Below are 18505 nucleotides of genomic sequence, written 5' to 3' on the forward strand. Positions count from 1 at the left end.
GCACAGCCAAACAAATAAATACCATTTTTAAATTGAAGAAAAAAAAAAGAAAGACTGGAAATACCACCCTAGTGGGCAAACAGGCATTGGCTTACTATTATCTTCAACACCACAGTTCAAAAGCTTCATTTCTTCAGTGCTCAGCTTTCTTCACAGTCCAACTCTCACATCCATACATGACCGCTGGAAAAACCATAGCCTTGACTAGATGGACCTTTAGAGTGGTCTAGGTGACATTTTAATAGGACAGAATGAGGAGTAGCAGCAGATTGCCACCCTAGATATTTATTCATTCACTTACTCATTGCACAGATACTTAGTGAGAGCTGCCACTATGCCCAGCGCTGTGCTAGACACTGGAGATACACAAAAGAAGACTGCCAGGCCCTGCTCAGAGGAACGCTCATTCAAAGGCAAGAGACAGGCATGTAACAGGCAGTGGCCTGACATTTGGGGCCATCTGGTCCTCTCTGAGGACCTGTGCCACTCAGATCCTCAGAGGCTGAGGCGGAGGGGACAGGGCAAAGGAGACAGGCAGTGAGATGGGGAGGTCACGGAGGGCTTGCAAAGGGCGTTGCCTCCGGGACCAATCCTGCTGACTAGCTGGCTTTATTTATGCACTTCTCCTTTGAAGGAATTCCTTGCTGTTAAGAAAAAGCATTTGACACATTTCTAATTAGCCCTCAGACTCTGCAGTTCTGTTATTCCCAAAGGCAACAGCTGGGTCACCTCATGATCAGTAATAATGTTTGTAGTTCCTGCAGTTCTTCACCAAATCAAGGTCATTCCTCCCCTGACTTCTGGTGGGACCATAGTGGATTTTCTCACCCCATCGTCTGGGGTAGCGGGGCTTAGTTCCTGGCCCTGTGGTTGGGGGGCAGACAGCTGCTGCTGCGGAAGCCCTGAGGGGAAGCCTGGGTTACTCACTACACCAGCCCACACTGACCCAGGTGGCTCATGCCCTTTCTCTGGGCTCTAGTCCTGCACGGTCTCTCAGGCCCTCGATTTAACAGAGAAGTGCCGAGTACCCCCTTCCCCATCTTCTTCCCCCCTTTCTTCCACCAACAAATGCTCAATAAGCAGGCACTGCACACCAGTGACCGGGGAGACAGGTGAACAAAACATACAAGAACTCCTGCCCTCAGGGAGCTTACACTCCAGTGGCAGAAACTGATATAAAAAGCCATGTTCTCAGTCAAATAGAATGTGCTGTGTGCTCAGTCATGTCCAACTCTTTGCGACCCCATGGACTGAAGCCCACCAGGCTCCCCTGTCCATGGAATTCTCCAGTGGGTTGCCATTTCCTTCTCCAGTCAAATAGAATGATCACCGATACAGAACTCTTCGAGAACCTCCTTGGTGGTCCAGTGATTGAGGGTCCATCTGTCAAAGCAGGGGACACGGGTTTGATCCCTGGTCCGGGAAGATTCTACATTCTGCAGAGCATCTAGGCCCATGAGCTGCAACTACTGAAGCCGGCGCACCTAGAGCCCATGCTCCGCAACGAGAGGGGCCACCGCAACGAGAAGCCCACGCACCGAAACTAGAGCGTGGCCTCCGCTCCCTGCAACTAGAGAAAGCCCTGTGAAGCAGGGAAGACCCCATGCAGCCCAAACTAAAAAAATAAAAAGAATTGAGAAAAGCACTTCTAGTTCCTTCAAAGAGCCAGGTCCCCTCCTTGATCTATAATGGCTTGTAGAAACCTAACTTATAAATAACCTTTCCTCAGACAAGCTGGTATGTTAAGTGGGGACAGCAGGCAGTGGGTAGCATCTGTGCCGCCTGATGGCTGAGTGACCTCTACCGGCCTCAGTTTCTCCATCTGTGAGATGGAGAGTGTCGCGCCTTCCTCACAGGGTCATTGAGAGCATTCTGAGATCGTGTTATCAGCACAGTGCCTGTTTCACGGTAACATGCCTTGTGTTCACCATCCCTGCCTCCTCTTTACTGCTTAGAGCAGACATGGGAGTCTAGTCAGCTCCCCAATTCACCCACCTCCTGGGCCCCTGCTGCAGCTGCAGGCAGGGCAAGAGGCTTCTGAAGTGACCCAGTGTCTCTAGGGTAATGGCTGTGCTGGCAAGAATGGATGCCAATGGCTGTGCTGGCAAGAATGGACGCCTGCAGAGGCTGGGGCCCCACGCTGCCTCTCTCCTCCCCTCCGCCCAGCCCGCTGAGCAGAGGGCCTGGAAGAGGCAGCCATGTACCTATGGGGCAGGACAGTCATCCTTGTTGGGCCTTGAAGAGGCCTGCCTGGGATCTGTTCTTTGCAGCCCTAGTGAGCAGTCCCCTGCATGTGCCTGGCAGGCCCTTCTGGAGTCTCCTCACCCCGGCAGTCAGCAGCAGGGCCTGTGAGGATGGGCCTTCAGAGGACCAGTGGTTCCCAAGCACTGGGTGTTACTTGCTTCATCTCATCCGACCTTTTCCAACAATGCTACAAGTTAAGGGCTGTCACTGCCCCATTTTCCAGTTGAGGAAACCATGGCTAAGAGAAGGAGTAAGAATTTGCCCAAACCACTCTCACATGTGACGGGACCAGTGCTTGAATTCACGTTGTCGAACTTGAGCTAGGGCCTCACACAGACCTATATCCTTTCTGCCCTCTGTTACCGTCCCCACCTCTTCGCCACCCCCGCTGCCTCAAATCCATGCATCAAATTCTCAGGGGCAGACAGTTCCCTGGGACCTCTTGGAATGCCAGGAGCATGCGGCACTTTGCCCAGCTTACATGAGTACTGGTTTCAGCACTTTTAAAGAGGAGGGGACTGTGTCCAAGAGGGATGTCACAAGAGAAACAATGCCCAAGGAACTGCAAGTCCAAAATGGCACAGCTGGAGTCCAGAATGGATGACCTGGAGGTCACCTCTCTACATCCCTTCTTTTCCAGAAAAGAAAATGGAGGCCCAGAGCGGGAAGTGAGGTCGCTGCACATAGAACTTCTGACCACTCTGCAGACTCCCCAGTGGCCTCAGAAGCCGGGCACTGGTGCCCAGACACTGGTATGAAAAATGGGACTGAACCCAGCCCCTCCGCCCACCTGTTGTGTGACTCTCTGCAACTGAGAGCTTCCCTGAGCCACCTGCAAGTTTCAGGGCCTTTAGAGATAATGCGTGTGAGATCCCGGCCTGACAGCTGGCACCTGCTAGGAACTCAGCGAACTGTAGCTATTATTATAACCGTTGTTGGTTTCAAAGTTCACTGCTGCTGCTGCTGCTGCTGCTACTGCTAGGCACCACGAAGTCTCTTAGGTGTTGCTTTGCTTCTACAGTTCTGCCGGAGTCATTCCTAGCTAGGCCCAGAGAGGGAACAATGCTCCTGGTCTGAACACTGAAATCCATCTCAGGGAGGGCTGGGCCTCAGTTCTGTGTCTATTTGGGATTAGAATCTGGAAGAATGACCATGCGCTGTAGCCACAGTGGCAGCTGCGCGTTCCCAACTCTTCCAGTGTGCCTGTGACTAACAACTCGTCACTCAACCTCTGTCTATATCAAATTTCTGGGGGTCAAATGAGCGTGAAATCACTTGCCCCCTTAGCCCCACCCCCCACCCCCAAGGGAAGTTTCCTGTGCTTATTTTTAAAGAGGGGCTGCCTGTGAAGTCTAACACCCCCCAGAGAGGCTACACTCTGGTGGTTTTTTCTTTTTTGGTGAGGAGGAGTGAGTGGGGACCAACCTAGACAGCATATTAAAAGCAGAGACATTACTTTGCCAACAAAGGTCTGTCTAGTCAAGGCTATGGTTTTCCTAGTAGTCATGTATGGATGTGAGAGTTGGACTACAAAGAAAGCTGAGTGCCGAAGAATTGATGTTTTTGAACTGTGGTGTTGGAGAAGACTCTTGAGAATCCCTTGGACTGCAAGGAGATCCAACCAGTCCATCCTAAAGGAAATCAGTCCTGAATATTCATTGGAAGGACTGATGTTGAAGCTGAAACTCCAATACTTTGGCGACCTGATGCGAAGAGCTGACTCATTTGAAAAGACTCTGATGCTGGGAAAGAGTGAAGGCGGGAGAAGGGGACAACAGAGGATGAGATGGTTGGATGGCATCACTGACTCAATGGGCGTGGGTTTGAGTAAGCTCCAGGAGTTGGTGATGGACAGGGAGGCCTGGCATGCTGCAGTCCATGGGGTCACTAAGAGTCAAACATGACTGAGCAACTGAACTGAACTGAACTGAGTGGGGAAGTTTGTCTTCGGGACAGAGTTACCAGGCAGTGACAACTTGGGGCAGATGTACGGCATCCTCCCCACTGAGCCCTGGGGAATAAGGGGTGAGACTCACAGAAATCCTGACAAATTCCAGATCCTCCTTCCCTCCCTCCCCTCATGGAGCCCTCCTTCTGGAGCCATCAGAAACCCATCAGCCTGATTTCGGTTTGGCCTGATCCAGCTTCATCCCCCATGCTGAAGGGATGTCTTTGGATTCCACATCCTCTTACCCGGTTCTTCATGACCAAAGGCAACTAGACATGCAAAGACCAGGCTGATGGAGGGAGCAGCCTACAGCAACAGAGGGCCATTCTCCGAGTCTTCCCATCTGGCTGACCTGAGAGCCTGTATGGAGGTGGGGACACCAGGATGGCAGTTCCCTTACATTTTCTCCTTGTCTGGAGATGCCTGTGGGGCCTGATTCCTAAGGCGCAAGGTCTCCCTGGCTTCCCAGACAGAACATGACCACTGGATCTGCCCCATCAGAAACCAGAGAGTGGCTGGACAGTGGTTTTCTTGGTCTGTGGAAATGAATCCTGGTCCCTGCTGCAGTCTAATTAAACTCTCCAGGCAAGGCAGACGGGGGACAGCAAGGCTGGCAGGAATCCCCGCACCTTCTCCTATTGCTCCTGTTACCATCTCCTCCTGCCTCAGATTCCCTACTACTCTTACAGAGCTCTTGGTGAGATCCTTTTTTGTCCATGACCCTTCTTAGGGTCACATTCTTGCAAGGGTCATTTTTGGATTTGTCCTCGTGGTGAGACTTCAGAGTGAGGAAAGGATATTGCAGTTATAACGATGACTTTTCTGCAGCCAGAAAACCCACTCAGGTTTTCTTCCTTCCATTTACTTCACTCCAATGGAAATGTATGAGCGTCTACTACATGCACATTTCAGTCCTGCTGCTGGAGAAACAGGGAAGGAGGGGTGCTGATGGAGGTGGTAGGATAAAGCATGAGCTGTGACCTCACCATCTGCCAGCTTCATTTAGAGGCCAGGATCCGAGGTGGTCTTTCAGACCAGCCAGTGTCCAGGAGCACCAGGAGGACACAAACTCCTTGACAACCCTGCCTCTCACATGCAAGGGCCTCCTGGGTCCAGACTGCCTCAGCCTGCCCAACCTCAACTCCCACCAAGAACTTTCCAGATCCTGGTACCCAGCACCACCAGGTACCTCTCTTCTTTGAAAGCATCAAGTACTTTCATCCTCTGGACGTTTTCTCAGGCTGTTCATGGAGCTCACACCCTGCCCTGTCCTCCCCTTTCCTGCCTCTTAAGACTTTATTCGAAGAATTTATCCACTTTCTTTGAGAAGCCTTTCCTTAAGACTGCCTTGCGGTACAGTATTTCTTCCTCTGTGACCTCTGCTTGGTTAGTTAATTTAATATCTATTTAATATCTAATATCTATTCCCTGAGTGTCTGTTTCATGCCTGATCCTGCGCTGGTCTCCTAGAACTAACTTAGCCCACCTTGCTGTCTGCTCGGAAGTGAGAGTAGTTCACATAGAGCCGGGGCAGAATCTCACTGGTTTCTGTGTCGGTGTTTTGAACTTTGCTTTAAGTGTCAGACGGAGAGGTAGTTTCTAGAATGGGCTCTGCCACTAATTAGTCGTGTGGCCTCGGGCGAATCTTCCAGCCTCTCTGGCCTCCTCCCTTCTTCCTGATGAAACGGTGACGACGATACCCCCGAGTTGTCCAGTGGACAACGAGGCGGGGTGGAGGGAAGCATCGTGAACGCTGGGAGCCCCAGGCCAACGGAAGAGGTGAGGTGGTTGTACCCACAATCTCCTTTCACTGGCTGCGAAGCCGCGTCTCTTCCCTTTCGCTCTCTTCGAATGTCAAGTGCACCGGCTTCCAATCCCTCCTCGGGGCGGGCCCTCTGGCGGCTCGGCATCCTAGGCTGCGGAGGATCCCGATGCAAACTCCAGACTCTCCTCGCACCCAGCTGCCCCTTCCCAAAGGACTCGCCGAACACATCTTAAACCCTGTTCAGAGCGCAGCCCCAGAACTGCAGCTCCGCTGCGCGGGCCCCGGCCGGGGTCGCGCATCTCCAGCCGGTGACTCAGGGCCGCTCGGTCCGGGAGTGGGTGGAGGTAGGCGGGACAGACCCGGGCCGCGCGGGGGCAGGCGCCGGGAGCTCGGTCGCGGAGCAGTTGGAGTCGAGACTGGCTCTGGCCCGTCGCCATTCCGCCGCGGGCGTCTGCCTCGCCGGGCCTTCCTCTCGCGCCGCTTCGCATCCGCTGCGCTCCTTTCCCGGGGCGCAGCGGCCCGGCAACCCGCCGGGGCTGGAGCGCTGGGCGGGCTCTGCGAGCGAATGAATGGGCGCCCGGGGGAGGCGCGCGCCTGGGGCTGAAGGGCATTAGGACCGTGAGGATCGCTCCGCGCTCCTGTCTCTCCCTATCACCCCCCCCCCACCCCCCACCTCTCTCCTTTTTCTGCTCTGCAGGACCGAGCAGCCCCGCGCGAGCGAAAACAAACAGCTGGGGCTGAGAGTGGCCCCCGCCCCGGCCCCGAGAGCACGCCGGCCCGGGCCCCTACTCCGGGCGTCCGCCCGCCCACCATGAGGAAGATCCGCGCCAATGCCATCGCCATTCTGACCGTAGCCTGGATCCTGGGCACTTTCTACTACTTATGGCAGGACAACCGAGCCCACGCAGCATCCTCCGGCGGCCGGGGCGCAAAGAGGGCGGGCGGGAGGCCAGAGCAGCTCCGAGAGGACCGCACCATCCCGCTCATTGTGAGTACGCGCTGCGCGCGGGGTGGGCGGCCGGGGAGCCGCGGCGCGCGTCCTAGCCCCGCGCGGCTGCAGAGGGCGCGGGGCCGGGCCGGGGGCTGCGTGCCCGCCGCGCTCCGCCGGCTTTGTATACGTTGGAGCATTCCTGTCCGTTGTTATGGCAACCTCTGTCGGGCTAGCGGGGCCAGGGCGCAGGGATGGAGGGAGGGTGACAGCGGGTGGGGGCTGGGAGAAAGTACTGCAAGTTTGGTGGGCCCGGCGTGCGCACACGACTGGGAACGTGGCGGCGCTCTCGGCACTGCGCCGCGGGGCCCGGGGCGCAGAGGCCGGGAGTTGGGGGTTAGGGGTTACCACCGCCTCATGCGTCCGCGAAGGCAGCTGGACCTTGCGCACCGCGAGCGGGCAGTGGGAACCGCACGCTGCTAAGCGCGTGGGTGGCCGTGCTCTCCCCCTCTCCAGCCTCTTGGGGGCAAAAGACGTGGGGTGAGGACGCTGGGTAAGGCACGGTCACTAGGGGCTGTGCTGGACTTCGAGCCCCCTTCTCAGACCCGGTTAACTTGAACCTGCTTGTGATGAGGACTCCCTACGACTACCCCCAGGGTTCTCTGGATCCAGGAAAGGTCTCGTCCTGAAGGCGTCCCTCGCCCCAACACCAGTCCACCACCACGGGTGAACTAGCAGTGTCTGGCCCCGCGACGTCAGTGCGAACGGCGGGGCATGGCTGGGGCTCGATGGAGGTGCAAGGGTGCCCTCCCGACGCTCTGGGGGCCTGGACTGGGGCGTGCCTGTCACCGCCTCCTCCTGGGCCCCGGGTGACAGCTGTGTGTGGCAGGGGCACCTGTTGAGACGGGAGGTTCCGGGACCCGCGACAGGCGCGCTCGGGCGGGCCGCGTCCTTCGGATGGGGGCGGATGGTGGGCGAGACCCTTGGGCGACCCTCGGGTCTGGGCTAAGGGGCGGGGCCGCCTGGGGGAGCGGAGTGTGGGGCTGAGCGTGGCCATTCCGAAAGGCCTGGCCTTGAGGAGCCCCCCAGGGAGGCGCAGGGTCAGGAGGGCGAAGGCTTGTGTGGAGGAGAATCTGAGGTCTTCGTGCCAAGGCAGCCGAATCCCCGGAAAACGGAGTGCTGTCTGTAGGGAGGTTGTCGTTGTGTGGAAGGCTCTCGTGTTCCCATCCTGTCCCAGATTCCGTGTCTTGTTACCTACCAGGAAAGAAGTAGCTATCCCCTGCAAAAGAGCATTTCCAGGCTGTGCCTGAGGAGACTTTGGGGCCCCCGGGTTTTCCCCCAGCCCCACTCCCCCATGCCCATCTCTCCCTCTGGTGGAGCTCTCTGGGACTGCGCCCTGATTAGGTGAAACGCTCTGCTCTGAGCTGACGGTGCCTACCACTAGCACAACGTTTTCAAAGCACTTGTGGACGTTTGGACAGACAGGCCGATGAGGCAAAAAGCCTCCTGGGTCAAGATCCCGGAGAGTTGGGATCTGAGTGGACAGATAGATCAGAGTCAGAACTGGGCAAACCAGGAGCGGCCCCTGACCGACCCCGGGGAGCTTCCACAGCAAGGACTCATCCAAGCTGCTGCGTTCCTGCTCTCCAAGAGGGCCAGCTCTGGCCCAGAGTAGGCGGGCCTGGAGTGGCAGGGGAGACGCAGACTGCCCAAATGCTCTGTCCTTCTCTGTGGTGACGTGATGGGAGGAGGGTCTGAGCTCGAGGAAGAGGGGGAGGGGATGAGGGGGAATGGAAGGGAAGAGCACAGAGAAGCTAACTGCTGCTCAGAGCTCCAGGCTGGTCTCATCACAGGTGCCTGCGCTTCAAAATCCGGGCCAGGCCACTCTGAGAGCCCCGGAGGGTGCCGGGGGCTTGGGGGGCGCTGCTGAATGTGGGTGGCACTCATTTTGAGGGGGTAGAAATTGGAGGTCATGGGAGCTGCAGTGAACGTCCTCTCCTTGTTCTCTTGTGGTCGGACTTGCGGCAGATTAGAAGAGGACTGTGAACTGGAAGCTGGGTTTCAAGTATGAAGAAGAATCGGGGAGCCAGGAACGGAGGTGCAGGAAGAGAGGGAGAGTGGAAGTTCCCGGCAGTGAGCAGCAGAGCCTTCTCCGGCCACTCCAGGCGTAGCCCGCTCCCTCGCTGTTCTTAGGCTTTAAGCCCAGGATGTCTGTTCCCTGGGCGTTGATCCCCAGTCACACCCTGCCTTTGACACAGCCTTGCATTCCCATCTTCTGGGGTATTTCACTTCATTGGGATTCTCAGCTATCGGCCTGTCTCTTCATTGAGTGGCAGCTATCACTCAGGGACTGTGCAGGAAGCTTCATGCAACCCCACCTTGATGAGCACAGCAAGACTTAAGAAGTACTGTTAAATGAGTGAAGAACGATTTCTGCTCATCTCTGGGAGCCGTCAATGATCCAAGTGTCATATCCCACTAATACTTTATTCCAGCTCCAGCCTGACTCTTAACTAGAGAGCTAGAGGAATGTATGTTCAGCTTCTCCAGGAGATAAACCCTTTGTTCAGCTTAAAAGGGGCAGGTGCAGCTGAAGATTTGCTTTCTGTCTGAAATCCATGGTTAACCTCTCACTGGTCTTCTTGCCATTTCAAAACATGTCCCTGTCTAGTTGGGCCAGAATGTGCCGCACGTGGATTTTCAGATTCTTAGGGAATGATGCAGCCAGCTCTGCTGACAGAGGCTAAGGAAATTCAGACAGGCATCATCATCCCTCCCCTGGGGGATCAGAGAGCTGAGCTGAGAAAGGGAGGGTCTGCATAACAGCCTGGGCCAGGAGGCAGCTCTGGCTTCACAGTGTCTGGGTGATCCGAAGCCAGCCAAGTTGTTTCTGGACCTTGGAGACACTTGTTTGGCATTGTGGGGTGTCGGCATGGCAACCGGATGGCCCAGATTTCTTGGGGAGGTCCTGATTTTTAATATTCTGTCCTGCTGCCAGCCCATGTGTCATAAATTTTGATGTGCAAAACTGGTTATGGAATCTGTCAAACTAAAGAAGGAGAGATACTGACTTCATCAGTAAATGGCTGCTTGCGAGGTGGCAGGGTCTGTGATTTTCTCCATGCTGTGCTTTATGGGCAAGGCAGTGGATTTGAGGATATCTACTTGAACCTACACTGATGCTCGCTAGCTCTGGACAGCAGCCAAAGCAGGAGGTGGAGCAGACACAGCTGGCCTTCAGTCTTCAGGCCTCACAGCCGGGAAGAACATTTGTGATTGGTTTGGTTTTCCATATGTGAAGTCTCTATTAGGCATGGAGAGGGGGGCAGGATACTAAGGTGTTACACGGAATTTCACTTTACAGACATATTTTTAAAAGACTGTCCATTGTGGGTATTTTTAGGATAGGTGTACTCCTTTACAAGGTCTCCTATTTGAAACCATGGAAGTTTTAGGCAAGAGTGTTCCCAAGCTGGAGTTTTTTATCCTACCGGTGGGGTACTGCTCAGTGAACATGGACAAAAACTTGTATCTCTGGACCTTAGTTATTTTGTGTATTAAATTTGAGTGAGGGAATTCCCAGTGGTTTAAGATTTTGTGCTTTCCATAGCAAGGGCATGGGTTTGATCCCTGGTCCAGGAACTAAGATCTCACAAGCCCTGCTATGTTTGGGATTTATTTAAATAAATAAATTTGGGTGAAATGATTTATAAGGTGTGTGGACCCTTGGGTACGTTGATGATAGTTTCATTTCTAGAAGCAGATAAATGGCTTTAAGGGAGTTCTTTTGAACAAAGTTGTAAGATTTATGGCTAATTGAGGGGCTACCCCTGTCTGGAGTAGTTCCCCTGGTAACCTTAGAGCCTACACAGGGATCCCTGCTTACCTAGCAGAAGGGAATATAGATGATGACTTTTCCAGCACTGTTCTCTGAGAGCAGAGGCTTCAGTTCAGTCTGGATAGGTTTATATTTTATTTATAATGTGTGCATTTCAGAACTGTGGAAATTATGATTTGCCTAAATGACCGAAAATGATGTTATATTTAATTTGTGTAGGTACCACACAAGATAGAGGGTGGGGAGGGAGAATCCCCAATTCCTTTTGCCAAAATGTTTGAATTGAAAGGACGCAATTTCTTCTTATTGGACTCCCGGCCTGGATCCTGTTGAGACCTGTCTGTAGGACCTGGGGACCACACTGAGGCCACAGGACTGGTAAGGGCCCTCATAGCCCAAGAGTCCCTTTCCTGGGAGACCCGCGTGCCGAAGACACAGGATCCGTTTTAGGGTTCTGGTCGTCCTCCCGCTGCTGTCGTAGCAGCAGTTCCTGCACCAGCTGCTCTGAGGGTGTTGGGCCTGGCTTTCCTCTTTGGTGACTGTGTTTGTCATCTCTGTGGGCACAGGAAGCCCTGGGGTCTGGAAGTGCCATTGAAGTGGGCGTGCAAGGGCACTGATGGGCCTGGCTGGGCCCCAGGACTGTCTTGCTGTAATGGAAGAAACCCCCCTGGGCTCAGAGGGGAGCCTGGAGCCGAGCAGTTCGTTACAGTTACAAGATTGCAGATTTATCCCTGTGCCTTCTTGAAGAGACCTGAAGCACCTCCCCCCAACCACGTGAACAGTGAGGCTAAACAGACAGGAGACCCAAGGGTTTCAGAAAGGAGCAGGGGGCAGAGTTGTGAGACTCAGGTCAGTGATGAGTCCACGAGGGCGGAAGTTCGGTTCACTGAGCCAGACAGCGTGCTTGGTGCCGCCCCAGGCGGTGTGCAGCTTGCTTTGGAACCGGCCTCAGCTTCTCTTCCCTGAACTCTGTAATCTTTGACCTATGCCCGTTAGCCTCCGTAATCACTGCTGTCTCTGTGTTATGTTTCTGGTGGCGGCATTTGTGTGACATGTCAGTGCTGTGTTAGGTGTTTTACAGGCCTGAACCTCCTAGAATCCCTTCAGTAACCTAATGAGGTCAGCGCCATTATCATGCCCAGTTAACATGAGTAAACTGAAGCTCAGACAGAGCCGGTGACTTGCCCGTGATCTACCACCGAGTTAAGTGCTGGATTTGAAGGTGTGTCTGCCTCTGAAGCCCATGCTCTTGTCTTTTCTCTGAAGCATCCTCAGGGTAAGATCCAAGTCTGATACATTAGCATGTCTTTCCTGGAGAGCACCTAGGTCAGCACCTTGTTTTTTGTTTTTGTTTTTTAATATTTAACATTTGCCTGGAACCAAACTTTAATAACCCATAAGCTCTGACCTAACTGAATATTCCTTCATATGAATTATTTATTTATTTATTTATTTTTAAAATTTTTATTTTTACTTTATTTTACTTTACAATACTGTATTGGTTTTGCCATACATTGACATGAATCCGCTACAGGTGTACATGCGTTCCCAAACAGGAACCCCCCCTCCCACCTCCCTCCCCATAACATCTCTCTGGGTCATCACCGTGCACCAGCCCCAAGCATGCTGTATCCTGCATCGGACATAGACTGGCGATTCGATTCTTACATGATAGTATACATGTTACAATGCCATTCTCCCAAATCATCCCACCCTCTCCCTCTCCCTCTGAGTCCAAAAGACCGTTACACACATCTGTGTCTTTTTTGCTGTCTTGCATACAGGGTCGTCATTGCCATCTTTCTAAATTCCATATATATCTGTTAGTATACTGTATTGGTGTTTTTCTTTCTGGCTTACTTCACTCTGTATAATTGGCTCCAGTTTCATCCATCTCATCAGAACTGATTCAAATGTATTCTTTTTAACGGCTGAGTAATACTCCATTGTGTATATGTACCACAGCTTTCTTATCCATTCATCTGCTGATGGACATCTAGGTTGTTTCCATGTCCTGGCTATTATAAACAGAAGCACCTTGTTTTGAATTCACTCCATAAACATTTGTTGGGGGAAAAAATGCAAAAGCCATATAGAACAAAATGTTGGCAGGAGGAAAAGTAGGATTATGGATAATCTTCCTGTCCAACTTTTGGCTTTCTCCAGCATTTTCTGTAATAAACATCTATTAACATTATAATGATAAAGCCAATCAAGATAATTATTTTAAAAATATTCAACGACTGAATAAAGTCACTCTTGACTCCTTGATTAAAGTGTAAACTTCTTAACCACGTCTCATGCTTCTGAGTCCCACATCAATGCTTAGCACTGAGCCAACAGAAAAGACTAGAGACTTATTTGAATTATTCTGTAGGCCTCCAAGGAATAGAACTGGGGTTAGTGGGTTCCCTGGTGGCTCAGACAGTAAAGAATCTGCCTGCAGTGCAGGCCTGGGTTCAGTCCCTGGGTCAGGAAAATCCTCTGGAGAAGGAAATGGCAACCCACTCCAGTATTCTTACCTGGAGAATTCCATGGACAGAGGAGCCTGGTGGGCTACAGTCCATGGGGTTGCAAAGAGCTGGACATGACTGAGCAGCTAACACGCTAGTGGGTGAAAGTTGAAGAAAGAGAGAGATTTCTTTTTACCAGAAGGAACACTTTCTTGTTGAGCTGACCGTCCCTGGAACAGTCTGAAAGCTGGCCAGGGTTTCTCTTCACACTCCCTGTTGTCAGGTCAGTGCTTGCTTCCAGCAGCAGTTGGAGGAGGAGAAAAAGGCTTGTGGTCCTGACTGTCTCCAAAGGTGTCAGGCAGCTCTGTAACTGAGTTGGAAATAGGGCCCAATTATTATACCACCAGAGACCTGGCACCCAGGGAATCAGGGCTGGCCAAACCCCCCAAGGCCAGGGAAGAGAGTGACGAAAAGAAAGCCATAACTGCCACTGTGCTGTCCCCTCCCTGTCCCTTTGGAGCTGCCAAGAAGGGAAGGAAAGGAGGCCGAGGCTGGTCAGAGGCAAGGCCACAGAGTCGGAAGTGCTGGTCTTCAGGATCTTTCCTGCTCCCCAGAACAAGGTCCTCAGAGGTTTTCCACCCACCTGAGGCCTCTTGAATCTGATCTTCGCATATGCCGCTTCTGTTTCCCTCATCCCGCCTGGGGAGTTTCCAGATGGCCTGGGCTGTCCCCTGGGGGCCCTGACCATTGCTTTCCAGGGTGGTGCCGGCTGGCAGTGCCCTGAGCTGTGTTTATGGAGGAGGCCTGGCCCCCCTCACCATGAATTTCAGCCACACCCTTTGTCAGTATCTGGTTAGAGACAGGAAGGCCATCGGAGGACTTCTGTGAACATTTCAGAACAGGCAGGAGTGGCAGACTGGGGACATTTGGGGACAGTTAGGGGATCATTATACTCTGTAGGCAAGATAAGGCTCAGGCCTCGTCTGGGGAGACACGGAGGCAAGTCTGCCTCAGGTATAGCCTTTCCGCTTTTCTGGACCCATTAGGAAGAGCTCCAGGTTAGCTTAAAGGCACCAGTGCCACTTTCCTGCCAGTCCAGAAAGTGAGGTATAGCTCCATGCAGATCAGGGACAGCATCGTCTCAGAGCTCGGAGAGGAGGTGACATCTCTTAACATGCTCAGAATTGTGAGCCCTGCTGTTGTGGGATTTCCCCCGGGCCGTAGCTGGGTCAGGTCCAGGCAGAACAGGATGGCCCAGGATGGAAGCAGATGTTGGCTGCCAGGGATGAGAGGGTGAGGGGATGGAGAGAAGATGCAGAATAAAGGACAGATGACCTTCTCTCCTAGGCTCAGCTCTGCTCCCAGGGGGCTGTGTGTCCTTAGGTGAGTCACTTCCAATCTCTGGGCCCTTAGTTTCCTCATCTGTCAGATGAGACTTGAACTACAGGATCTCTGAGGTCGCTCTCAGCTCAAACCATCTTTGACCCTGTTGATCGTTCCTGCTAGAGTGAGATGGCCCCAAGCCAGGACTCATGATCTGATGGTGCTGGCATTAAAAAGAATAAGGCCAGAGGGTGAGGCATACAAAAACCAGGCCACTTGTGTTCAGAAGATCGTGAAACCAGTTCTCACAAGGAATAAACTGGACCAAACCCATTGTGTTCTCTTCTCTCAAAACACTGATGGGACGGCGCAGCTCGCCTTCTGCGAAGGAGAAGCCTATGTTATTCATGTGTGTGTCTGGGAGGCACACAGACACGTCTGCAGGAGTGTCTCTGGCTGGACTTCAGACTCTCAACAATGCGTAATGAGGCTGCAAAGACCCCTGAGCAAAGAATTCATTGCTTCAAGCTCTTGGACTTAATTCAGAAGACAGGCTTGGAATTTGGCCACAGCCTTAGAAACCCAGATTGTTTGTAAAAATCAGTTTAAGGAGTTCAGAAGGTTGTCTGTCTCTTGGTAACCTTCAGCTTTTCATAGGTTACGTATACAGCAGATTAGAGCAAGCAAGCTGGAGCCTTGTTAGGAGCTGCTGATACACTGAGAAGTGACAGCTGACAGCAAAGGACCAACCAGCTGTGTGAAGATGAAGCCATCCCCTTCCCCCTTCTGACCAGGTGCACACTGGTCAGAAACGCTGCAGGCATCACTTATTCCTTCACTGGACAATTATTTACTGGGCATGTACTGTGTGCCAGGAAGGTTACAGGCTCTGGGAAAAGCAAAACAGGCAAGGTCCCTGCTCTAAAGGAGCTTACACCCTAGTGGAGGAGACAGACCATAAACAGATAAATATACTATGTGTTAAAGAAAGAAAAGAAAGTGAAGTCATTCAGTCATGTCCGACTCTTTGCGACCGCGTGAACAGTAGCCTGCACCGGCCTCCTCCGTCCATGGGGGATTTTCTAGGCAAGAGTACTGGAGTGGGTTGGGTTGCCATTTCCTTCTCCAGGGAATCTTCCCGACCCAGGTCTCCCGCATTGTAGACAGACGCTTTACTATCTGAGCCACCAGGGAAGTCCTTACTATGTGTTAGGTGATGGGAGATACTGTAACAAAATAAAGCGGCAAAGGGGACAGAAAGATGAGAGAAGGGTGGCCAGGAAAGGCCTGCTGGATAAGATGGTGTTTCAGCTATAGCTACAGCATGAATGGAAAGAGTAAGCCAGGCAGACATCTCAGGAGTGAGTGTTCCAGACAGCCAAAGCCCAGGGCAGTATGTCTGCAGGTAAGCGAGGGGGAAAGTGGCCCGAGGTCAAAGTCCAGCTCATTAGGCCCTTTAGACCATGGCAAAGATGGGCTCGGAAACATGTCCCTGAGTCATCAGGAAGTGATCAATTACATTCAGTGTACCGGCTTGGGATGTCAGGGAGCTTATGTCATTCAGTTCAGAAAAATTTCCAGCAGTGTGGTCAAATATATTAGTAAGTGTTAGTTCTTAAAGAGGTAAACCTAGGTTTTTTGAAAGATGTGCTGTGGCTGGAACACTTCGTTTCTCTACAATGTGAGATCAGTGAGGTACTTGTGTGTCCTGAGTGTGTGTGTGTGTGTGTGTGGGCGTATGTGTGCGTGGTGAGGCTGGTTGAGGGGAACAGAGGGTGCTAGTGCCTGAAGAGATTTAAAAAACAAAAGATAATGGGGCCCTTGTTGAAATATTGGAGTCGGGGAGGACGGGGTAGGGCTCTGGGGGAGAGTTTTGTGTGGGAAGGAGAATTCTGCTGTGAGGTGCTACCTGATCAGACACCACTTTGTTTCTTCGTCTGGTTCATCGTGTTCTCTTCAGGTGCATTGGGACTCTGGAGAGGATGTTTTCTGGCAATGTGGGAACTTGGAATTCTTGCATTTTCCTGCCCACTTCTGTACAAACAGATCCTGGAGGCTGAAGCATCCAGAGCCTTCCCTCAGACATGGAGGGTAGAGACCTGAGCCCTGGCAGAATCAACAAGCCTGCACGGCTGTTTTTTTTTTCCCAGGCAGGAGGTGGATGAAGGTGTTGCTTTCTGGAAGTGGGCTCTGCCTGGGCCTGGGGCTGCATGCCCTGATTTCAGTGCCTCCCCAGTGCCCAGGTATGATGTAGCTTCGTGTGCCCAGCAACCTGCAGGTGCTCTGTTTCTGTGGTCCACGTCACCCACAGTCCGAGACCCCTGTCAGTCATGTCCATTTAGACACTGCTTTTCCGACTTCAGATTTCCATCCCTTTATCTCCTCACAGTGGCTCTGGCTTTTAGCTTCTTTAAACGAACTGTTGGGGAGAGCTTCTGACATTTCAAGGTCTTTCATTTCAAGGGAGTCTGGCCTTGATGGCACTGCCAGAGGGAATGCATGTTGCCTTCCAAAGTTGCCAAGTCACTTCCAGGCCCTTAGCTTCTGGCACCTCACAAGTCTGTGACCAGATTCTTGGCTTGGAAGCCATCTTTTCCCCTTCCTGTGAAATCCTTTACTGGGTGATTGGGGGAAGCTGGGAGGAGTATGGGAGGCTAGAGGCATCATGCCAGTGTTTGGGGTAGAGCCCAGCCTGAGACTCAGGGAGAAAGAACCTGTGATCGATTAGTGATGTCTGCTCTGGTGTTGGTGCCTTGAAGGGATAAAGTGATAGGACTGAACGAGAGCCAAACAACCCATGAGTCCAGAGGAAGAAAAGGAACCAAGGGACAGAGCACACATACTGCAGGGCCCAGGGAAGGCGATGGGCCTTTTGGATCATAAGCCAAGAGTGGTTCCAGGTAGAGAGCAGAGCTGCCTACAGTAAACCTTTAGTACAGGCTTGGTGCCACTTTATAAGAGCAGGCAAATGACAACGGCCTTCTTCTAAAACACTGAGCAGAAATGAACTTGCCCCTGGATGTACCCCCAAATTGCCCACTCCTGGTTTTTTGCAAAGCAGAGAACACGGCATCACCTAGACAGCCCTTCCAGTCAAGCAGGGTCCCTGATCCACACCTGGGCCAGGGTTCAGAGCCAGGTTGGGGTCTGGGAGATCTGAAAGCCTGTATGGGGACAAAGCTGCTTGGCAAGCCAAGCAGAGAGAGTAATAAAGGGCCTGATCAGAAAATGAAACCTGTTGTGAGGCCCAGCCTGAGCAAGAGTGTTCAGAAGAGCCAGGCCAAGTTCCCTGAGCGTGGGTTCCCTTCACAGGGGTGCTGATGGGAGATGACAGCGGCCCACAGGTAGGGAGAGCCCTGCAGGGTGCAGACCTGGGCTAACCAATAGAGTAGCCATGTGGCTACTGCATGCTCGAAATGTGGAAAAATTAGATTTTAAATGTTCTTTAGTTTTAATTGATCTAAATATAAAAGCAGACACTCATGTCAGCTACTGGAAAATGTCTAAGAATGTTTAGAAGCATTTCAGTATAGGGAATCCACATTTTCGGCTGTAAATTGTATGAAATCTCAATATAGATAAAGTATTTCTGGTGAAAGTTTAGTATCTAAATTGAAACGTGCTGTAAGTGTAACATATACACTGGATTTCAGAGACTTAGTACCAAAAAAAAAAAAAATGAAAATACCTCACTCATATTTTTTGTATTATGTGTTGAAATGCTAATATTTGGATATAATGGGCTAAATAAAATATATTATTAAGATTAATTGTACCTGTTTCTTTTTACTTTATGGGCTTGTATTCTGTTTCTTTGGACCACGCTTCTCGTTACATGTGTTCGTGACTCCTTACTGAAGTGCTAGGAGATTGTCAGCAGAAGGTTATATGTAAAGGACATGGTTACATTCCTAGTTTACCTTGACTTCAGGATGTGTCCCTTCTGGTCCAGCTGCTGCTGAGTCTTTAGTTCCTAATTCACCATCATCTATGGGCACGGACACCT

At 52.0% G+C, this 18505-nt stretch overlaps 1 protein-coding gene across 1 annotated transcript in view; it reads left to right on the top strand.

Annotated features, from left to right (window-relative positions):
* The first annotated feature begins 6414 nt into the window (after positions 1 to 6414).
* The window catches only part of GALNT16 (polypeptide N-acetylgalactosaminyltransferase 16), a 106996-nt gene continuing 94905 nt past the window's right edge, over positions 6415 to 18505 (top strand). Inside the window, exon 1 of the mRNA XM_052646356.1 lies at positions 6415 to 6945. Coding sequence (XP_052502316.1) covers positions 6769 to 6945 — 177 coding nt within the window. The 5' untranslated portion in view covers positions 6415 to 6768. The remainder of the gene's footprint in view (positions 6946 to 18505) is intronic.

This window comes from Budorcas taxicolor, chromosome 10 (genome assembly GCF_023091745.1).
Source record: "Budorcas taxicolor isolate Tak-1 chromosome 10, Takin1.1, whole genome shotgun sequence".
NCBI lineage: Eukaryota > Metazoa > Chordata > Mammalia > Artiodactyla > Bovidae > Budorcas > Budorcas taxicolor.